The sequence below is a fragment of the Thunnus maccoyii genome, chromosome 19, assembly GCF_910596095.1.
Source record: "Thunnus maccoyii chromosome 19, fThuMac1.1, whole genome shotgun sequence".
Classification (NCBI taxonomy): Eukaryota; Metazoa; Chordata; class Actinopteri; order Scombriformes; family Scombridae; genus Thunnus; species Thunnus maccoyii.
The window spans coordinates 16,246,445-16,267,406 of NC_056551.1; the positions used below are offsets into that span (position 1 = coordinate 16,246,445).

At 40.5% G+C, this 20,962-nt stretch overlaps 1 protein-coding gene across 4 annotated transcripts; it reads right to left on the reverse strand.

The window, feature by feature from the left end:
- Positions 1–1,178: 1,178 nt before the first annotated feature.
- Positions 1,179–20,242, reverse strand: golga2 (golgin A2). 4 transcript variants are annotated; one of them, XM_042395100.1, is made up of 27 exons: positions 20,144–20,242; positions 18,853–19,023; positions 15,494–15,646; positions 15,143–15,189; positions 14,834–14,897; positions 14,107–14,166; positions 12,834–12,914; positions 12,266–12,304; positions 12,073–12,135; positions 11,590–11,683; positions 11,358–11,464; positions 11,092–11,150; positions 10,734–10,875; positions 10,497–10,586; positions 10,123–10,230; positions 9,910–9,997; positions 9,320–9,462; positions 8,972–9,190; positions 8,508–8,621; positions 7,985–8,209; positions 7,602–7,701; positions 6,989–7,080; positions 6,495–6,747; positions 6,186–6,344; positions 5,941–6,047; positions 5,136–5,328; positions 1,179–4,743 (listed from the first exon to the last, which is right to left on the reverse strand). In XM_042395100.1, the coding sequence occupies exons 1-27, from the start codon at positions 20,189–20,191 to the stop codon at positions 4,475–4,477; spliced, it is 3,288 nt and encodes a 1,095-aa protein (XP_042251034.1). In that variant the 5' UTR covers positions 20,192–20,242; the 3' UTR covers positions 1,179–4,474. The 4 variants fall into 4 exon arrangements, with proteins under 4 accessions (XP_042251034.1, XP_042251033.1, XP_042251037.1 ...); XM_042395099.1 differs by having other exon boundaries at positions 6,186–6,347; XM_042395103.1 differs by lacking the exon at positions 20,144–20,242 and adding an exon at positions 19,144–19,219 and having other exon boundaries at positions 6,186–6,347.
- Positions 20,243–20,962: the final 720 nt, after the last annotated feature.

The window sequence follows — 20,962 nt, forward strand, 5'->3', positions numbered from 1 at the left end:
TTCCCAAACCAGTTGTGATGTCACTAAATCATGCTCGTAAACTCAGATTTAAGATGAACACAGAGGAACTTTTCCTCCTTCAGCAGATGAATGTGAAAACAGCCTTCAAGTGTCAAACTCTGTACATACATCATTGTGCACAGTGAAGCTCAAAAATCTAAGTGAAGGAACAATAAGGAGGGATGGAGGGAGTCTTTAATAAATAATGAAAGTCTTCCTGACAGAACTACAAAGGAACTAAGAAGCCTATTGTGACTGCATGGTGAGTCTGGAGCAAGTACGGTAATGACAATAATGCATTCTCAATACAGAGTATACGCTTTTCTTGGAAATGTCCTGCTGTTGATTTGAACCTGTGGCCGTTGGAGGATAAGTCATTTGATCTACACAAGAGGTGATAATGTTTGTTTAAAATGTTGTAGAATATGTGAAAAGGTGAATCGATAATAAGACAATTTATCTATTAGTTAATGGACAGAAATAAACTGGCAATAATTATGATAATTATGATCATTTAAGTAATTTTTTAGGCAAAAGTTCACTGGTTCCAGCTTCTCAAATTCATATATTTACTGGTTTTCTTCTATGACTAAATATAAATAGAATTTCTTAAGGTTTTCTTAACAGTTGGTCGAACAAAACAAGGAGCTTGAATAAGTTCATTTAGGAAATTCTGATGGGTATTTTCTTATATTTTAAATGAAACAATTGAGAAATTAATCAGCAGATGAATCAACAATAAAATGATTGTTAGTCTCAGAACTAAATAAGTTTGACTGTACGAAAAAATCCAAGTGTCCAAAAGAAGTCAAAACATTGAAGTATGTGGTTAAATTCTTCGTTTCAGGTATTTCTCCGGCATAAATATGGGTTTGAAATCCAAACCGGACAAAGAAGAAAGAGAAAAAAAAAAGAGATAATATATTTTTGAAAAGATAAATGAGAGGCTCAAAAATTTAGAGGCCAAATGTGAGATGATCTCTTAAAAGTTTGGTATTTTTTTGTGATTATAATTGCAATTTTCTGTTTTCACTGAAAAGTTTTTGACATTTTCCAGTGTGAAAAGTACATAATAACATTAATGATGACTTAATTATGTTCAGCTGCTTCAGTTTCAGGGTCTCGGGCAGAACATTTTGAAGTATCAAAATCATAAAGAAACACAGACACGATGCGTCTAACTTGCTCAATCAGTTTTATTCAGTAGAAGGGGAGAAAATATTACTCGAGAAAAAAAAAATCAAAAAGCTCCTGTCAGAAGCAGCCCTCGAACAAATCAGTTCTCTGAATGATTCTTCATTTCCATCCACCAGTCACTTCTATTTTACATTAAAACTGATTAGTTGAGATACTAACTTATTCCAAATAAATAGAATATTTTCATTTTTTTTTTTAGTCAATCTTTGTATTAAACCACAGCCAGTCAGTAACCGCCGACGCCCCGTCTCTGTACTAACAGACACACGATCCACACTGCCAGCAAACACGGCAGAGCAGCTTTTTCCCCCACACACCAGGCATAATGAATATACAATATGTTACACAGTTACAGTATGTACACCACCTGTTTTACAGTAAAGACAATAAATGCTTTCTCATTGCTATTTGTTTCAATCACACATTACATATTTAACAGTGAATTATTAGAAAGTGTGGGAAATCATTTTATCATGTTTTTTTTATTTATTTTATTTTACAAGCCCCAAAATGACACAAAAGGGTTTTTTATCTTTTTATTATATATTCACCTCTTGGTCGGACCACTCCCAGAATCAAAAACAACAAAAAAAAGAAAATTTGTGGCATGTTTCAAAGAAACTTAAAAAGTGACAGAATGCTAAGAAGCGAGGAATTTTAAAATCAAGAATGATGGAGTAAATTTATTCAAAAACTACCTGTTACTGCAATGCTGCAGTTTTGGGTAGACAAAGCGCAGTTTACTTCACCTGTAAACAACACCAAATACATACGGCCTCCACATACCTTACACCTTCATCACCTTTTGATTTTCTATTACAGGCTTAAAACAACAGAATCTGCACTAATGCTTTCTGTCTTGTTGCTTTTCGCGATAAATATCATGTGTACAATTGAATAATTTAACTAAATGTGTCCTATAACTCAAAATAAACATAACAGACAGGATCTCAAAATTCATCTGAATTAAGAGGGTAAAATACCTCCAAAAGTAGCCCATGGGATATTTGTATGACTGGTAGTGAGACTCCGATGTCTTTACATTGTCAAATCATGGAGAGACTCTCACATAAACAGAGGCCTCTGCCGAGATTTGCTGTGAAATGGAAAAACTGAGCAGTGACAGTGTAGCTCCTGGTTATTGGTTATAGAGGGAAAGAGCTCTAAACTCCAATCTATTTGTGAACTCGAGCATCTCTCTCCTAAAGCTGTAGATGTACCCACGTGCTGTTATCCAATAAGAGGGACATAACAATTTTTGACTGGTTTCGTTCTGTAGTTTTGGGAAGAGAGGTGTTCATTTTCTCAAATTTTGATTGGTCCCATGGAATAACATGACTTCTACAACTGAGCGATCTCATTCGTTTCACTTTCTTCTGATATTTACACAGCTCGTCCATCCTCCGAGTGCAACACTGCACACACGCGCGCGCACGCACACACACACACACACACACACATCAAAACACTTTCAATTAAATTCATTTGCTTCACACGGGACCCTCAGCTTAACAGCACGGCTTCATAGGATCCCCCTCGTTTCCTCCAAAGAAGCTAGAGGCTCTGTGGTAGAAACACTGTCCGAGCAGCCCGAGAGGACAGAGCTGAAGCTTTGTACAGTTTTAGTGCAATCGTACTTATATAATCTGATAGAACTCTACAAAAAAAGTACAACGGATGCAACTTCGGCTGAAGAGGGAACAGTTTGGGCTACGCACACACACCACATACACACCCGCCGGTCCAGTTATAAAGGATGTGCAGTAATTCATCTTTGATATGTAGAGCTAAACGTAACAGAAAAGAACTTGTTAATAGCGTCCGATCATTTAGAAACTTAAAGACCCCATGAAACCCGAAGTTGGAGCTCAGTTAAAGACGAGTGTTGCAAAAACATTTTAGGGATGCCAGTTATGATCGCAGATAAAAGAGATCTTAACACAACCTGCACTGCCTTTAATCTCTTAAAGTCACCGCACTTTAATATCTAACATGCTAACGGCAAAGATAAATGAGGACAACTTGCAGAAACAATGAGGAAATCACCCAAAGCGCTTTAAAAGAATAAATGTCATTCATCTTAATTACACTTTGAAAAAGATGCCCTTCTCCAAAAATAATGCCGTAATAACTTCGACTAAAAGTAGTTTTTTTTTCCTCCATGGGGTCTTTAAATAGCATCTATCCCCTCTATAAGTCAGAAACCACCGTTCCATAATGGTGGTGACTTGTTTCAGTCTAACAGGATGTCTGACAAACACAAACGCTTCACATATATTAACATTTTGGACTGTACACACACATAGGACTTATTTTCAGTGTTGAGAGGAAAAAAACACAAAATAGAGAGAGAAGGTAGTTTTAGGAACAGTACCATCTGCAACACCTGCTTCCGTCTTCCTGAACCTATTCATGCAACTGGCGAGCTCTTGACTTTGAAACGGAACAGCGCCCGCAGTTTAAAAAAAAAAAGCTTTTTACGTGCACGAAGTTCCTTTATTGTCTCAACTCTAACTTACATCTCACTCTGCATTTCTTAGTTGGGGTCACCCAACCTCCTTTCCTCTCGCTGAACCCTTTCACTATCGTCAATTCTCCCCCACGTTACGCAGACATACAGGTCGATATTCGGGTTAGTACATTCAAACGTGATGCTCTTTTTTTTTGGCATGTGAACAGTGAATGGTGTAAAAACAAAGATTTGCACTAAAAATCAAGTTGCACATAAACAAGCTGCTAATTTTCAGACAGCTCTTTAAGTACTGTATGAGCGAGGGGACAAAATATATAATATATAGCCCCTGTATTGCACTTATGTGTAAGAGATGGGGGGGAAGATGGGGATTAAAAATTGCAGAAAGGGGAATAATCCGATTGTGTTTAGGAACACTGATTATCTCCTCTCTGGGAAGAGCATCAAAGACAAAAAAAACATAAAAAATAACAAAAAAGAAACTACTCTTTCTTTTTAACCATGCACACATTAGTGCCAGCACACAGGACATGGGAGGGAGGGAAGGGAGGAGGGGGGGGGGGGACATTTAAATGTAACTGAGTCAAAGAGTTTCTCTTATCTGTGACCAGTTTGTGGGGAGTCAAATATCTTGAGCAGTGTTTGTAAATATGATTCATAAGCAACACACATTGTAAACTGTGGTGTTTTAATTTTCCCCATACTTCAAGACATGCCCAAGATCTCTCTCTCTCTCACAAACACACATGCACACAAACACACACACACACACACACACACACCAGCCTCTGTCGCACCCACGCCTCACACCACCAGGATCTTGACTTCGTCCTGTTCGTCGGGCCGGTAGAAGAAGGGGATGCAGGGGTTTTCCCCGAGGAAGGGGGGTGATCTCAGCGCTCCCTGGGGGTTCTGGATCTCCTGGAGCAGCTGCATGATCTGCTGGGCTGTGCCGTCCTCCTTGGGCCCCAGAGGCTTGGAGTCGCTCTGGCCTGACCCGGGTGAAAGCGTCTGGAGCGAAAGTGCTTCTGGGTCTGTGGTGGGCTCTGATAGAGGAATGACCTCCATGGCTTCTGCACAGGAGAGAGAGAGGAAGAGCAAGTATGGTGACATTACTGAAATAAAAGAGGACGTGTCTTAAAAGACTTTTATTCTTCAGAAAGCAGAAGCAGAATTTGTCCATTCATCTTCAGTAGCGTGTTGTTAATCAGGATGTATCTTACACTAGTTATTCTGACTCTAGCTGTGCTAATGAAGTTAAATGCTGTAGTCTGATGTTCATGTAGTCAATAAAACAGAATAAACTAATGGAAGATCTTGCAGGATTTGATACTCAATCTGTTAGGTACATATGGCTCAAGAGAGCAAACACTCACCCTCTTACCATCGTCCGGACACATATCGGTGTGTAACTGTTTTTGTGATCGATCATGTAGTGAGTACACATACTCCCGGTTATTCCTACCTGCTCCACTGACAGCATTCAGCTCCGCGTGTGTGTGCACGTGATACTCTGGGTGAGTGTGATCCTCCCCGACAGGAAGCAGGTCAGGGTTCACTGTGCCCGCACCGGCTACGGCTCCGGTGTAACGGTTGTACCAGTCGTTCCTCTCAGCCACCAACCTCATCACCAGATCCTGCAGCTCTGCCAGCTTCGCCTGATGGATGGAACAGCCGGGGCACAGACGGGAAAATGGTCATTTGGGAGGAAAACATTTTACTGTTGGAACTTCTATTGAACATGACAACTGTTGGCAACATGAAATCATTCTATCATGTGGGAAAGATGATTGTTTAGGATGTGTTGGTCAGTGCGTAAGTGCTTTCTACGAACTGACTGATTTCTAAACCAGTTTAAATATTCAAATAAAATGCATCCATCTGAAAATAATAGTTCAGTTTTTTTCTGATTGTCAACAGTGCAATCAGTGGTCCTAGAAAGTATCTAAACCTCACTTTGCACAATGTTTTGGAGGTTAACTTAATTACTGAAATCACACAGCGACAGTGAATTTCAAGTGCAGTCTGTCAGTTTACATCTGAGCTGTCAAAAATGAAGCCAGATTCAGATTTAGGATCGTCATGACAAAAGATTTTTGAGATGAAAAAGAGGAAATAAACAATGTGACATCTGTCAGGATCGATCATCCCTTTAGTCTCTAATGAATCTGAATGAATGTTGGTAACTGAGCAAAAACATGCATCCACAGAAACATCTAATGCAACTACATTACATTTATATTTTGAATAAAACAGTTTCTCTGCAATACCTTCATCTCCTCCTTGTCTTGAGCCAACATGCTGATGTACTGTTCCTTCTCCTGGTGTTTCTGCTTCATTATGGCCCGCTGACTCTGGTACAGAGCAATATACTCTCCTGGAAAGACATACAGAGAAGTTGATGTATGATAATGAAGTGTTTTTCTATCTTTTCTGACAAGGAATTAAGATAATACATAAAAAACTAATTTAGAAACCAATTCATATGCACAACAAAAATATCCCACTGTCACACCTATAGTGTCGGTCTCTCCAGACAGCTGGATACAACGATGCTCCAGCTCCTCCACCCGCTCCTTCAGGTCAGCTTTCTCTTGCATGAGGGAGGTGAAACGCTGCTGAAGCTTCTCCATGGCAGCCTGTAGGGCCTGATGAACTTCAACTGGTACTCCTCCTTCTGGGGAAAGAGAAGGAGGTTTACATGATGCACCCCACATACATCATCTACATAATACAAGATTAGAATCATCATCATCATCATCGCAGGCTTAAAAGTATTCATAAGAACTTGCACATGAACCAAAAAAATTTAGTTTTTCCTCACCTGAATGCTCGTGACTGTGTTCACAGTGACTATGTTGGCCCTGAGTGTGATCGTGATCGTGATCATGCTCGTGATCGTGCTCGTGATGATGGTCGTGAACAGGATTGTGGCTGTGCTGTTGGGGCTCGAGGCGGAGTGCCACAGCAGCCTGGTGCCGGGCTGCCATGTGGAGCCTGTGCTCCTCCTCCAGTTGCCTCCTGGCCTCGTCCCTCTCTGCCTCCAACTGAGCCAAAGCTCCACGGATAAACTCCTCCTGTAGAGGGGGCAGAGAGTGGTGGTGAGGATGGTGGGTAATGCCAAACCTTCGTGTAAACTCATCTCACAAATTAGTTTCAAATATTTACCGCTGACTGTCACATCATCGCAAACAAAAATAATTAATTCATACTGTAATACTTGCACTGGAACTTGCACAAACACAAAGCAAACCAAAGGAAAAGAAAGCATATTTGCATTATTAGTTTTTGAAGAAACACATTTATCACCCTCCTCACCATTTCTTTCTGGCTCTCAAAGTCTTCTGGGATAACTATGGAGAAGGACTGCTTTGGGCTCTCTTGCAGGGACTGGCTTTCCACTCCATCTCCTGGATGACATAATGACAAATTAAAATGAATAATAAACTTCATAATTAATTTCTACACACATTGTTTCCAATTTCTTAAGTCAGTGGTCCCATGGTGATAGCTGACAGCTGATATTATTTCCTTGCCTGCAGCTGGTGCACGACAGCACGTGTACATCTGCAGGTCTAAACTGCCTTCATTGCCTGTAGGTGGCACTAGTTAGACTGAAACTGCAGGTCTGAGCCTGCTGTTGCTGCAGCTCCGCTATTAGAGCTGTCAGGCGCTTTGCATCAATGACACGGCGTCCTTGTTTCTTGTGAAAGACTACAGTTTTCTAGGACTTTGTTTCATATCTTTCAAAGGAAACAATGTGAAAAAAGAAAGCCGTTATGCTGCTGAGTGCCTGTGAAGGGAACTTCTTTGGCAATGAATTTCAAAAAGGAGGTCACAGAGAGATATACAACACGAAGACGCTTTGACAAGACAGTTAATTAACATTGGGGCAAAAATTACCAACATAACAGCGCTACAGAAATGTTACCTTGATCTCTGAGTGGTGTGGCAAGAGCTGAGCTGCTGATCAGCTCCTTCACCTCAGACTTCAGCTGCTCGTTGTCTCTGACTAACTGCTCCAAATGGTCCTGTAGGGGGAGACAGAGAGTCATTCAAAACAAGTTAATTTAGAGAGATCAAGGGACAGTGACAGTAGGTGAGGTTACACTGCACGTTTTAAAGATTAACCTACTTCTGCTCACTTTTGCATAATATTAGTATGTAATGACTTCAAACCCTTCAAATCAGTCTGTATATATTCTATTAGTCTGTAAGTGGATGTTTACTGCACTCTATTAAAATACCACAGGACTGGTTACATTTTTTTACGTATCACAAACGGTCATGTGGTCTTATTCCTGAAATACACACCTGCGCTTGTTTGAGCTGATTGTGACTGATCTCCAGCTGCACGCGGCCCTGGCTTTCATCGTGCTGCAGCCGGTCCATGAGCTGGCTCTGCTGCAAATACTGATGATGGAGCTGTTCCCTTTCTGAGGCCAGAGCCTGGTAGCCGGCACAGTACTGCTGCAGGTGGGCCACTACCTGGTCCCTCTGCTCCATCAGACCTTGAGTCTCCGTACATTTCAGCTCCAGCTGGAGGCAAGAGAGCAAAGAGGGAAATTAATACCAAGAGGATGCAGAAAACAACTGTTTTAAAGAGCTCTATACGTTTTTCTACATGATATTATCATTTACAGCTTATTGTATTCTATTATGGCTACAGCATGCATAGAAATTAATAAAAAATACAGACAATTGCACATATATATTTTGAGACAGCATAGTGAGGACAGCAAATGTGAAAAATTGATAGATAGCAGCAACATGAAAATGTTTGACGTGAAGCAATACATTTTGTATGTACTGGAGAGCGATGTACGAGAGACCATACCTGTTCCTTGAAGTTGTGCAGTTCTTCTTGAAGTTCACCCATCCTGCGAGCCAGCTCCTTTTTCACATGTTGCTCTGACTGAATGGCAGTGGTCAGCTCCATGTTCTCATTAGTCTGTGCGAATGAAGGAGTAAGAGGAATTTTGGCTTAAAGGCAGCAGTCTCCCACCCTCTGAGGTAATACTTGGAAATAAATGTACTTAACTTGTGAGCACTCAAATTTTAGTCACAGAGGTATTAATCAAATCTTAATGCAATCAGCAAAAATACATGAAAAGACATGAAGATAAAAAAAATCCAAAACGAATAAAAACCACAAAATTAATTTAGGGAGGGAAAAAGAAAAAGAAGTTGTTTCTGCAAGGACGGAAACAAAAGAAACGTAAAGTAATAAATAACAGCACTTGCAAAATGTGTCATTAAAAAAAAAAAAAGGACAGATGGACAGTGAGTTTTCAGCCTCACCAGTTTGACAAAACCGTTCTGTAGCTCAGCCAGCTGGTCCTTCAGTGTACGGTTCTGGGTGAGAGCACGGCTAATAGTGGCTTTGTCTGACTGAACATCCTCCAACATCCGGCGGCGGTCCTCTTCCTCCTGGGCTTGGACCTCCACCTGCCGCTCCAGCTCCCCCAGACGTGCCTCCTGCTCTGCGCACAGGCGACTCAGCTGCTCGTTATCTCGCAGCTAGAGGAAATATTACACAGGCTGATTATAGAAATTTCAATTGGTGTCCTGTATAATCTTTTAAAAATGAAGACATTTGTGATTACGTTACAGCAGGATTGTTCGAGTGTGTGTAAGTGTGATACTAACCTGTGCCTGGTACTGTGAAGTAAGAGCGTCTTTCTCCTGTTGCAGAGTGTTGAGTGCCTCCTGCAGAGCCACCTCACTCTCTGATGGCCCTGAGGACTGAGCCTCTGCATCACCCTGAGCCTCTTTCTCCTGGGACAATAACGCTGGAAGAGAAGAAGACAGATGAAAGTTACCAAGTTTGATAGTCTTGCTACAGAGAAAGACGAGAGTACGGTAGCTGTGTTGCTCGTATGTGCCCGGTATTTGGAAAGTTCATACAGTATACCAAAGCTTTGATGCTGAGATGAAAGAGATGATGCTGAACTTTTTAAACTCCTATGTGAATATTTATTGATTTATAGCCTTTAATAGAGAAATGTTTCAGCACTAATTACTAGTTGAACACTAGTAAACAAACTGTTTGCACTATCAAAGGCTGCAAATGGATCAGTGGCTTTTTTTTCTTCTGAAGTTTAATTTGAGAAGCACCTTAATCCAGGGAATATTGCTGGATGATGCCCATTTTTTTAAAGGTGTTCTTCATATCAAGGAAGAAAAAAGTAGTGAGGAAGACGAAGAGGCACTAGAGAAAGACAGCGGGCACCTCTTACCTGCAGCATTTTTTAGCTCTGCGATGCTGGCCTCCAGTTCTTGGACTCGGTTGATGTTTCTGTCTCTCTCCTCTGCGACCAATGACACCTACAAGACAGACATTGACACAAATCAATTACTCATTTGTTTGATGCCAAAATAGAAGAAACAGCAACAAGGAACATACAAGTTTTCATCTGTTGTCTCTCTGTTAATGTTACCATATAGTTTACCTGTGTTAGCAGCTGTTCTGTTTTGTCCTTCCATACACGGCCCTCCTCCTGGATCTGCTCTGCATAGCAATCCCTCTCCGTCTTTAGCTGGGCAATCGACTCCATCAGCTACAGCATCACAAACGTAAAGGGAATAGCGGTATTAGCATGTTCGCTTCATTGCAAGGATTTAATTCAGAAGCCTGCTGCTACCAAAAGCAAGACTTTCTGGTTATAAAAGATTAAGAGGAAGGTTTTAAGACATACGTTTTATAGTAGTCTTAATTAAGTTTAAAATAATTGAAAAAATGAATATCAAAGTCTAATATCACAGAGTGTAGGGGACACCAGCAAATAATAAAATAACTGTAAGACAAAGGTCCTTGTATACAGACCTGGTGATTATGTGTCTCCAGCTGCTGCTTCTCTTCCAGCAGTAACTGGACCTGCTGGTTGGCAGTGGTGGGATCTGACTGACTGGAGTACTGGACCAATACAGAGAAACACAACCATTAGAGAAATGGAGAAATGCAGGTAATACACACACAAAATTATTACATTACATTGACTATAGAGTTGGCCCACCACGTCCAATCACTGGTAAAAGAAAGATGAGTTTTTGTATGAACTACCTGTTGCAACATGAGGTCAGCCATCTCCAGCCTCTTGCGAAGATCTTCCAGCTCCAGCCTCATCGCTCCGTTCTCCTGTACACTAAGCTTCAACTGCTCCGACAGCTCCGAGCTCTGCTGCTTCGACTCCTCGCTCACATTGCTGCAAATACGACACATATGCAGAGACCGTTCATCATTTTTAACCTTCTAATAGGACTTGGGAGACCTGCTCATATCATCTGTTGCGAAGCATATAATTTGATGGACTCTAATGACCATCATTAACGGCAAAGCGATTCTTAGTAAATTAGAACATCTGCTGTGGACATGTTATTGAAATACATTGCCTAGTGCGTGCTAGAATAAAGTGACTTACTTTTGTCTAAACACCTCTAGCCTCAGGTTGTCTCTCTCCTTTTCAAGCTCTTTGTTGTGCTGGAGACAAAAAAGGGACAAATTTAATTAAAGAATCTAATAAAATATCTCAGAAATAAATGAAAGAACAGAAATGAAAAAGCTTGTATATGTGTTTTGTGTATGACTGTATGAAAGTAATTATCTCATCCGTTATATATTGCATCTTCTTACTAATATCTCAGTGAATTCTGTGTACGAGGGAGTCATGACTGCAATGCTTGTTACCTTCTCAAACTGTTTCTGCTGTGTCGAAACAGTGGAAAGAGTTCTCTCCAGCTCTGACACTCTCTGCTTTGTTGCCTGCAGACGGTTATTCAGTTCATCTGCCTCGACTAGACGCACACACACACACACACAGACACACGCAAACTGTTAACTAACTGCTGTAGGGGTGAGGACTTGCCAAGATGGAAGTTTTTCATTCATTCATGCGCCAAAAATTATAAAACACACCCACCGGTTTTCTGTCGTGCAGCCTGTTGTGTGTATTGTAGTGCTGTTTGTAGCTCTGATTTCTCCGATACCAGTATACCTATGGTCTGGATGTGAACCTTTGGAGAGAGAAGACAAACAGAGAGAGCCAGCTTTTAAAGCAACTAGCTATTGTCAACTGATTTGACATCTAGTCTCTCATTTAATCACAACACAAACTAACTGCAACTCTTTACAGAACAATTATACTCAGTGCTTCAGCTGTGCTTGGCAGACTACATAGTTATAACAAATGCTTGTTAGGGTGAGGATGAGGAATGGGGTAGATGTGTTCTTGAAAGAAATTTCTATCAATTTTATACCAGACACCAGGAACTCCGACATTAAATATTCATACATTACATGGCAGTACATTGAGGCCATCTACCTGTTTTTTTTCCTGTCATGAAACTGCTTCAGAAAAGTTAAAATGCATGTGTTTTGTGTGTTTTGGGGTATGAGCATTTACCTGTAATTGCTCCCGCATGGCTCCTTGCTCTTTTGAAAATCTCTGTTCAAATTCTTTTCGCTCCTGAAGGAATTAAAAATACGAAATTCATGAATAACCAGGAAGGAAGTGAAAATTCAGCAGACTGGAACAAAATGGAGATGAACACGGAAGACCAGCTGACAGAGAGGGAAAAAAACAAAAAACTGTTTACCTTTTGTAGTTGATCTGTGAGCTCCTGAGTTTGCTGTGCCTGCCAGACCAACAGGATATAAATTTAAGTCAGGGAAAGGTCAACATTTAATTTGTCACTCCAGTAGTGTTACACAATTCTACCCTAGCCTGATAAAACATAACCAAACCTCTGGTAAAAAAGACCACATGTGCATGCCAGACAGGAAAGGACAGGACAGGGACAGCGACAGGGACAGCGCAAAGTAGTGAAATAATTAACCCATTCTGTTGGTTTACTATATCATATTAAGATTTTGTTTTTAGGCTTTGAGTTTATTGCAGTACAGTATACTTATACACCTTATACAACAGTTGTTTATGCTGCTTTATACTTTGTAGAAATGCATTTTTAGTCATCCTAAGTGAAAGATACATAAATAACATGAAAACCCTGCATGACTTCCTCAAGTGTGTGATGACATGCTGAATGCGTACAGTACGTGCACTGGTGTGGTAATTGTGGGATGGCTGGAGAGGGGTAACTCCAATCACACTGACGTGCACACACAAGTACACACACACACACACATACATAAACAGCTTCTTACCAGCTGGTCTAGCTTGGTATTGAGCTGAGAGTTTGTTAGGTTGGTGGACTCCAGGGCGGCAGCCAGCTCCTGGTTCCGACTCTATTACGTGCAAACATGCATCCGGAAAAGGGAAAAAAATCAAATCAAATAAAAAACATAAGAAGAGAGGGATAAAGTGTAGTGGTAAAAGACAAAGACACATGAGAGGAGGGGGAAAAAAATCAAATGTGAATCATTAACATGGAGACAAACGATAGCATCTTAAGTAGTGCAAAAATGTGCTTTCAATAGTGAGACGTAAAGCAAATAATTAAAAACATGTGATGATTGTTTTACTGATTAATGGAGCCAGCTGAAAGATAGATGGGTCTTCATAATGATCTAGTATCATTTGCAAAATGTGGACGGGTACCACATGACCTCATTTTCTCCAGACTGTCACATGAAGTCCCTGCCCAGTGCTGAGGGCTTCCAAGTTGCAGTTAATGTGCTGATCTAAGAGTCATCCCACGGTGTGGTCATTAAAATAATATTACACGGTGCAAAGGGACACAACAGCGTATTTCTGCACCTCTCCTACAGGCTTCACCAGACAGACCACTTAACACAGTAATATACAGGATGATACTCATTTATAAACTGCCAAAATTCTTTTTGAGTTTTGTTACGTTGTGATATTTAATCTTATTAATCTGATTTATCTTTTTCAGACATCCATGCTTCCATTCATTCAAATACTGTATCAATCACCCACCAAACCAGCCAGACATTCATTTCTTCTATAAATTTTAATACAATCTGAGACATAACTATTAATTATGATACATTTTAAAAACACCTCAATGTCGTATCACATTATGATAAGTTTAGGCTTTGGGCTCACTTGGTGTTCTTTGTGTGGTTAATTAAATAACACAAAACCAAAAGGTCACCCTCACACAAAGAGTCACAGTGAGTTTTGGGTAGATTACATTGGCAGTGCTGAAAACATGAGGCTTACTATTTCAGACAGCACAGTATCCTATGACAAATAATAAAGCGCTGCCAGAGAAAAGCAACTCTGAGTTCAACTTTATATGTCAGCGTTACGTGACAAAATACTTCCATGCTGAGAAGTCGTCCTAGTATACTGCGGAGAAATGTGCCTCAGATTGTGTCTGCTGCTCTACTGTAAATCACATGGTATGGACGGACTAATGTATGACTTGACTGACTTCTAACTTTGGTTTCAAAAATTTCATAAACAAGCCTTCAGTTGCCAGATCATTAGAGTATTAGATTACCATCTTACCTCCAGTTCTCCCTCACTGACAGAAGGTGCACTGTCCCCGTTCACATACGCTGTGGATGACTGAAATGACACAGGCACGCGCGTTAATGCACTCCCAACACAGAAAATGATTCAACTTTATATACACACCCACTGAAATTTACTGGATGCATTGCAGATGGGAAATTTGTTTAGTGAGCAGTGGTAACACTTGTATTTTATCAAAATGTGGGTCAACAATACCGTAACATTTTCTTTAGATTAACACAAACCAGTCTGCTATTATATTTACATATGAGCTGCTATCAGATCAGTGAGATACTGATCTTTACTCATCACTGCATTTTAACTGTGTCTCAAACACGACAAAAACCTCACTTCCTGTTTGGCTACTGAGTGCAAAATTAGAACCAAGTCTTGAGTAGATGTAGTATCACTCATAAGTTGGGAAATACCTTCCCGTTCACGTCAAAGAGAAAGTGTGTCCAAACTTTTGACTGGTACTGTCTATCAAGCTGGTCTGTTGCACAAGTTGATGTTGTCAAGTATGCTTGAGGCCATTGGGAACAACTGGCAAATCTGAAAATGCTTTCAGTGCATTCCTGCCAAGAATAGATGCAACACACCCTCGTTGAGATTGCACATCTGTGGCCGTGTGTTATTGTTAAAAGTCTAACACCTTATGACAAAGAAACGCTTGTGTGTGTGAGAGAAAGATGGGATGACATTGATGGGTGCAACATCTTACCTCGGAGACCAGGCCGTTCAGTTGCTGCGAGAGCTGTCGCAGGCTCTCTGTGGAAGACAGTGGTCTGCGGGATAACACGCACGTAAATACACATGGACGGACATAAACAGGTTGGTCATTATTACGACTGCAATCTGTGCAATGAATCTTTATCTCAAAATTCTAGACATATCGCACTGGGAAAAACAATCAAATCTAAGCTGTATTAGAGCTAAATTTTGGCATATGTATGTATATTATCTTTGGGTGGTGTATGATTTCATATAAATACATGGGGTCTGAGCGGCAGTGAGTAATAAGGTAACCCACCTATTTTCCTCTGTTAAACTCTCATCGCCATTGGTGTCAGGGTAGTCCTGCAGACAAAATGACAGATCGAAAGAGGAAGAGAGTCACAGTAAGAGATAGATAGATAGAAAAGGAAGACAGAAAATACAGTAAACACATTTTATAAAAAGGAATTTGCATGACGACAGAGCACGTTAATTGCCATAAACCAAAAAAAAAAAAAAAAAAAAAATCAGGGATGTGCTGAATCTATTTTCATCACATATATATTAGTACAAATGCAGCAACTGGAGATCGACTTATATGACTTATATAATCTTAGACGCTGACACAGGAGTGAGCATGACAGACACAAGCGAGAGAAAAACACACCTGCAGGTCAGTGTTGTGACTGACAGATGCAGAGTTAGTAGCAGTATTAGAGCTAGCGGGATTAGACACAGGTGAGCTGCGACCAGGCTCCCCCTTTGGGTCCTCCTGTAGCTGGGCAACTGAAGACCCCACGGCCTTCATGTCAGCGAAGGTCTGAGGCGACACATACACACAAAAAAATGCACACGCTGGTTTAATGCCAAGAAAAAGAGCAGTTATGATGAAAGAGCAAAAGAAAGACCGCAATGTTTCAAAAGTTACATGTGTTTACATGCAGTGAAATAAACTGGTTCCTGTACTGACTTGGTTTAAGGTTATAGTTTGACATTTAAATGTCCACATGAATGTATGATAGCTCACAGGTTAAGAGGACACAGGAATGTAATAAGAAAACGGAGGGGCTTTGTTTGCGTTTATTTTTGTGTTAAACAGCTTACGCGGTGCTTTAATGCAAGCTGTTACTTGTGGTGATAGCTGTAGCAAGAAAGCTATTTTGCTGTTGCTGCCCCAATTTTTTCACATTTTGCAGAATGAAAGCGCTGAAAAAAAAATCACACTATGCCATCTAAATGCCAACAGTAATTTGAATTACTGACAAATAACCCCTCTCAGTTACTTGAGTTATACTTACTCTGACTTTGACCTTAATGCGAGCGATAATCTGTAATAACACTCTTAAGAGTGCGTGTAAATAACACACTAAGAACAACGCAAAAGTAGCGATGACGATATAGCTGAGAAGCAAAACACACACATAATGTTTCTTGTTTTTCCAGATGCATGCCTGCATGATGCACCCTGGTGCAGATATCACAGCCATGCAACTACTGAGACTCATGCCACCCACTGTGCAACACTGGTATGAAGTCAGAGAAACAACTGCACGATCCACTTTTCTCAACCATTAATGCACTCTCTTGACATGGCTTTAAAAAAGCACAGCGCCAATGCAAGAATTTTAACTCAAATTTGTCCCATGCTTTTTTGGTCTATGTAACAGAAAGAATAAGTGCACTTGGTGTACGAGGGCAGTAAGAATTGGTTCAATATTAAATACCACATGAGGCGCATGAGGCTATTTACAGCGGCAGGATGCAGAGACAGAGAGGAAGACAGAACTTAAAAAAAAAACAAACAAGCAGAGAAGAAACAAAGAAAGGAAAGCGAGAGAGACAGAAGCTCACCTGACTGTTGCCATATGGAGGTAGGACTACTCCATTGCTTTGGCTAAATGCTTTCAGAATACTGTCAAACTACAGGAAAGAAGAATCAAGAGTGGAGTGGTAAAAGAGGTGCGGATGGGGAGAGAACAATTCAGAAAGTGAAACGAGAATACAGACAAACAAGCACAGAGAAGTAGCTCCTACAAGAAATCTAAGAGGGAAGAGGTCTAGAAGTGAGGAGGGTGTGGAACGAGGAAACACTGAGGCTAGTATGCACGGTCCGAGAGGTTGGGTAAATATTGGCTGCATCCGAATAAAAAAATGTCTCATTTAAACATTTACATTTGAATATGAGCTCAAGACCAGTGCTGCACTTTGCTCTACAGTCAGCCCTACAACCTAACACACTAAGCTTGTTCACATATCCTCTTGCTATGATAACCTGCACCAACTCAGTAATTATTTCTCTATTTATCAACAGTATCCTCTGCCTTAAACTCTAAAGAAACTAAAAATCATTAGAGGTTACCTCAATAAGAGGTAAATCAAGTGAAAACTGGAATCTTAAAAACATTAATTATCTTCCTGAGTGGCCATTTTTCTAAAATGTCTCCTCTGCTCTGACCCCTAAGCTGAATTACTGTTGTCAGCATCACACTCAGATTTCTCAGATGTCTCATCCTGCTTCACACTACATGAACATACCCCAGTCTTGCTCCGCTAAAATAAATCATGTTTGGGGGGAGGAAAAAAAAAATTGCATCAGAACAAACAGCCAGACTCAGCAGCAAACTCACGAGCTCTGATGAGCCCGAATTCCAATCAGGCTTAGAAAACTACTGACCGACATGGTCTGTGGAAAACTGACCTGAATGTCAGCCCATGTGTGTGTGTGAAAGCTGTGTGCAGGAGTCACGTGCTTCACTGTGTGTCCTCACTGACACTCTCAATTTGCTTATAGGAGCTTTAAAAACCTCACACAGAAGGAGATAGTGCTTGATATTTAAATGTAATAGCGGTGATGAGTAGCGAGTTAGTAGCAAGTATCAATGGGCTCAAACAGACATGCGACTGTTATTGGTTGACATTTTTTTCTTTCACACACCACCTCAACCGAGTTTTTAACCCTACGCGAGTATGATTTCTCATTCAAACACATCTAAATTATAATTTTGGCATTGTTGTAATGATAATTGTTAATTATTATTATTAATCAGGTATGGATCAATCCATGTACATGTCCCTTAAATCAGAGGGGCACACAGTATAAAACAAGAAGCTATTAATAGAGAGAATGGAGAGAGGACTGCCTCTCATGATGGCAACATTTCAAAAGCCAATCATTCATGTCTGTGTTTTTATGATTACAAATATGTAGTTCCCTAAAAATAAGTTATAGTAGCTGATGTGATACAAAGCAATATGTAAAACTGACGGTCAGCTGATAAAGATGAGCATTTCTCAAATGCACATTATCATAACGCATTTATTACAGCTGACAAAACTCTAGTGACTTAACACATATGAATCCATAGCTTCCACTTTACCATGCACGTGTGTGCTGGAAATTCTTAGCATATTTAATTAAATAACTTCTGCTACATAATTACAACCTGGCCATGACCTCTGTTATGGTCAGGGGCCAAAACTATCTCTGTCTCCTGTCCAACATCCCATTCTTGGATAAACACTTCTTTCATCCTGTCACCTGGCCAGCAGATAGATGTTAACGCTGCCTCTGTGTGTGTGTTTGATGAGAAGGAGGAAAGCATTTGCGAATTTGATAGTAATTCATGTGTATCATGTCACAACCGGTGAAATATTTTGAGATCAAGGGCTAAGCAGGCCACTACAAGCACCTGGATGTCTGTTATCAGGTATATACTGCGCACCGGCCCGCAAACACTATGAAACAGTTGTTAAGTGTTGCAGGCTGTGTGTGCATAACATGTACACAAAGAATAAACTTTTGTCTGCCTATAGTAAGCATCCAATATAACAGTGAGTTTCTAATGCTACAACACTGTTTTTTTTTTTTTTTTTTTTTTTTAAATGTTTTGGAAACTTTCATTGATTTTGCAGGGTCACACTGGGTTTGAGTAACCAGGAGTAGCAAGGATACAGACAGACTGTTAATTGTGCAACAAAGCAGAATGACAGGCAGACAAATAAATGGAAAGAGTCGGAGTGACTTACATTCATGACTGGAGAGTTTCTGTCTGTTGATTGTGCATCATGTTGGCTTAGTACCTTCACCTTCCTCTTCTTCTTGGCCCCTGCTCCTCCTCCACCACCACCACCACCTCCTCCTCCACCCTTTTCTCCTCCTACACTAGTAGGGGAGCTCTTCTGCTGAAACTCCTTCAGCTGAGCAGCACATGAGAGAAGGAAAAAAGTAGATGTGTATTCAAGAGGGCAGCAAGCAATGGCTGACATCCAGAAAAATAAATCATCTGTTTCCTATTTCATAAAATAAAATAATCTCACGACTCCTTGCAGATCTAACAGCGGGCCTCTATATTTGTTCCCAACATTCAACCAACTAGTGACATCGCTCAGAGCAAGTCATCTCAAACCACTGGAGGGGGGCCTTTGACAGCTGTCGTGGGGGTCCAGAGGGAAGTCTGCGGGGAGACTACTGCCATTTTTATTAAAAAAAAATACTGGGGTTGAATCGCAGCGAAGTGTCAATTGTTATCACCACGACCACTCATCCACACAAGATTGGAGGGCAGAAAGAAATGCTGACGAGTCATTTCCTGAAGCTAACATTTCACAGCTGATAGGCCATCTCTCTGACTAGCCTAACACACACCTAGCTAAAGCACACAGCAGGACAGGGAAGAGGGGTGTCAGCTGTCAAAACAGTCCCCGTCATTCTATCCAGCTAACTATGCTACAATGTTTCCACATTGTTTATTTTAAAAGTCCTGTTTGTTAGCGATTTTCTAAGATTATTGAGCCATCCTGCAGACAAGACAAATGGCTGTGGCATAATTTACACCAATACATAGCTAACTATTCATTAGTTAGCCAGTTTGCTAACGTTAACTTGCCTTGGTTAGCACGTTAAGGGTTGCTAATATTCACATTTAACGTTATCTAGAAACACACATGAAACCGTCGGACAAACACACTAAGTTAGGTTCATCACTTTGACTTAAGTAAGCGGCATGTGATGCTATAGATGCCTTTGAAGAACTAAAAATAGTATACATAATCTGGGAAAGTTAATGCTATCAGTCGAGGCCTAGAAGAAGCCCCGGTCTCTCCTGCGTATTGAAGCCTCGAGAGGAGCAACAGAGGCGGGACAAGCGACAGCGCAGAGGTCGGTCGACGTGTAACGTTATTGACAACACCCCTGCTCCGTAAATTAATTTATAAAAAAAACAACAATACAAAACACCGGCAGATTAACCCGTCAGAGACTAAAAAAGAAGCGGTGCTTTCACTGATATGTAGCCGGGTCAATTACAAAATACTTTACCTTTTTCTTGGCTGCAGCGAGTTTTATTTGCCTGCTCTGGTCGGCCATCCTGCTGCTGCTCTGGTCAACCGACCGAACCACGTCATCAGTTCGGTGTCTGCCAGTGTCTCCGCCGGCAGGGGGCGCAGAGCTCCAGCTCTGTATATATCAAAAATTAGTTGATACAAACCCTGCTTATTACATTTAAATAAGTAATATGTTTTTAAAAAATATGTAATTGTTATTAATATGATATTCAGAGTGAACTGTAGGTGGGGGATACTGTAACCAATGTTTAAAACAAAATTTATCACATTGTGATATGATTTTGTTCTTTTTTTTCTCTTATGAATGAATTTATAATTTGTGTTGTTCAGCCTAACATGTCATGCTCAAGTGTGTATTCATATAAATATATAATATGTGTGTATTGTTGAGTCTTGTGCAGTTTCATATGTATTTTACTGTTAAGTTTTTTGTATTTTAAAAGCGCATCTAGGGACTGGCATTGCAAACTAGCTTAGGCCAGTGGCTCTCAAACTTTTTCATGTCAAGGACCCCTAAACTGACACAAATTAGATCATGGAACCCTATTTGATAAGATTTTGTCCCAGGGTCCCCCATCTGATAAGATTTTTGCTTTTAGATGTTTTATTACAAAATGTGTATGAAACCCATGACCAAAATTGTGATACATTCTGTCATTGTGTTACTTACGGATGGAACTATAGTGAAAATAAATTATTCCCCTTTTAGCTGGGGACTCCCTGGAACCCCTCCAAGGGCCCCTGGGAGTCTCCACACCCCACTTTGAGAACCACTGGCTGTGTCATAAAGTCA

Bases quoted from the DNA above. Each gene is read 5' to 3' on its own strand.
- golga2 (XM_042395099.1), bottom strand. From the start codon at position 20,191: ATGGCCGACCAGAGCAGGCAAATAAAACTCGCTGCAGCCAAGAAAAAG. The intron at 10,587-10,733 runs GTAGTTCATACA...GTATTGGTCCAG, and splicing joins CTGACCTCATGTTGCAACAG to TACTCCAGTCAGTCAGATCC. The intron at 8,210-8,507 runs GTATGGTCTCTC...TCTTGCCTCCAG, and splicing joins TGCACAACTTCAAGGAACAG to CTGGAGCTGAAATGTACGGA.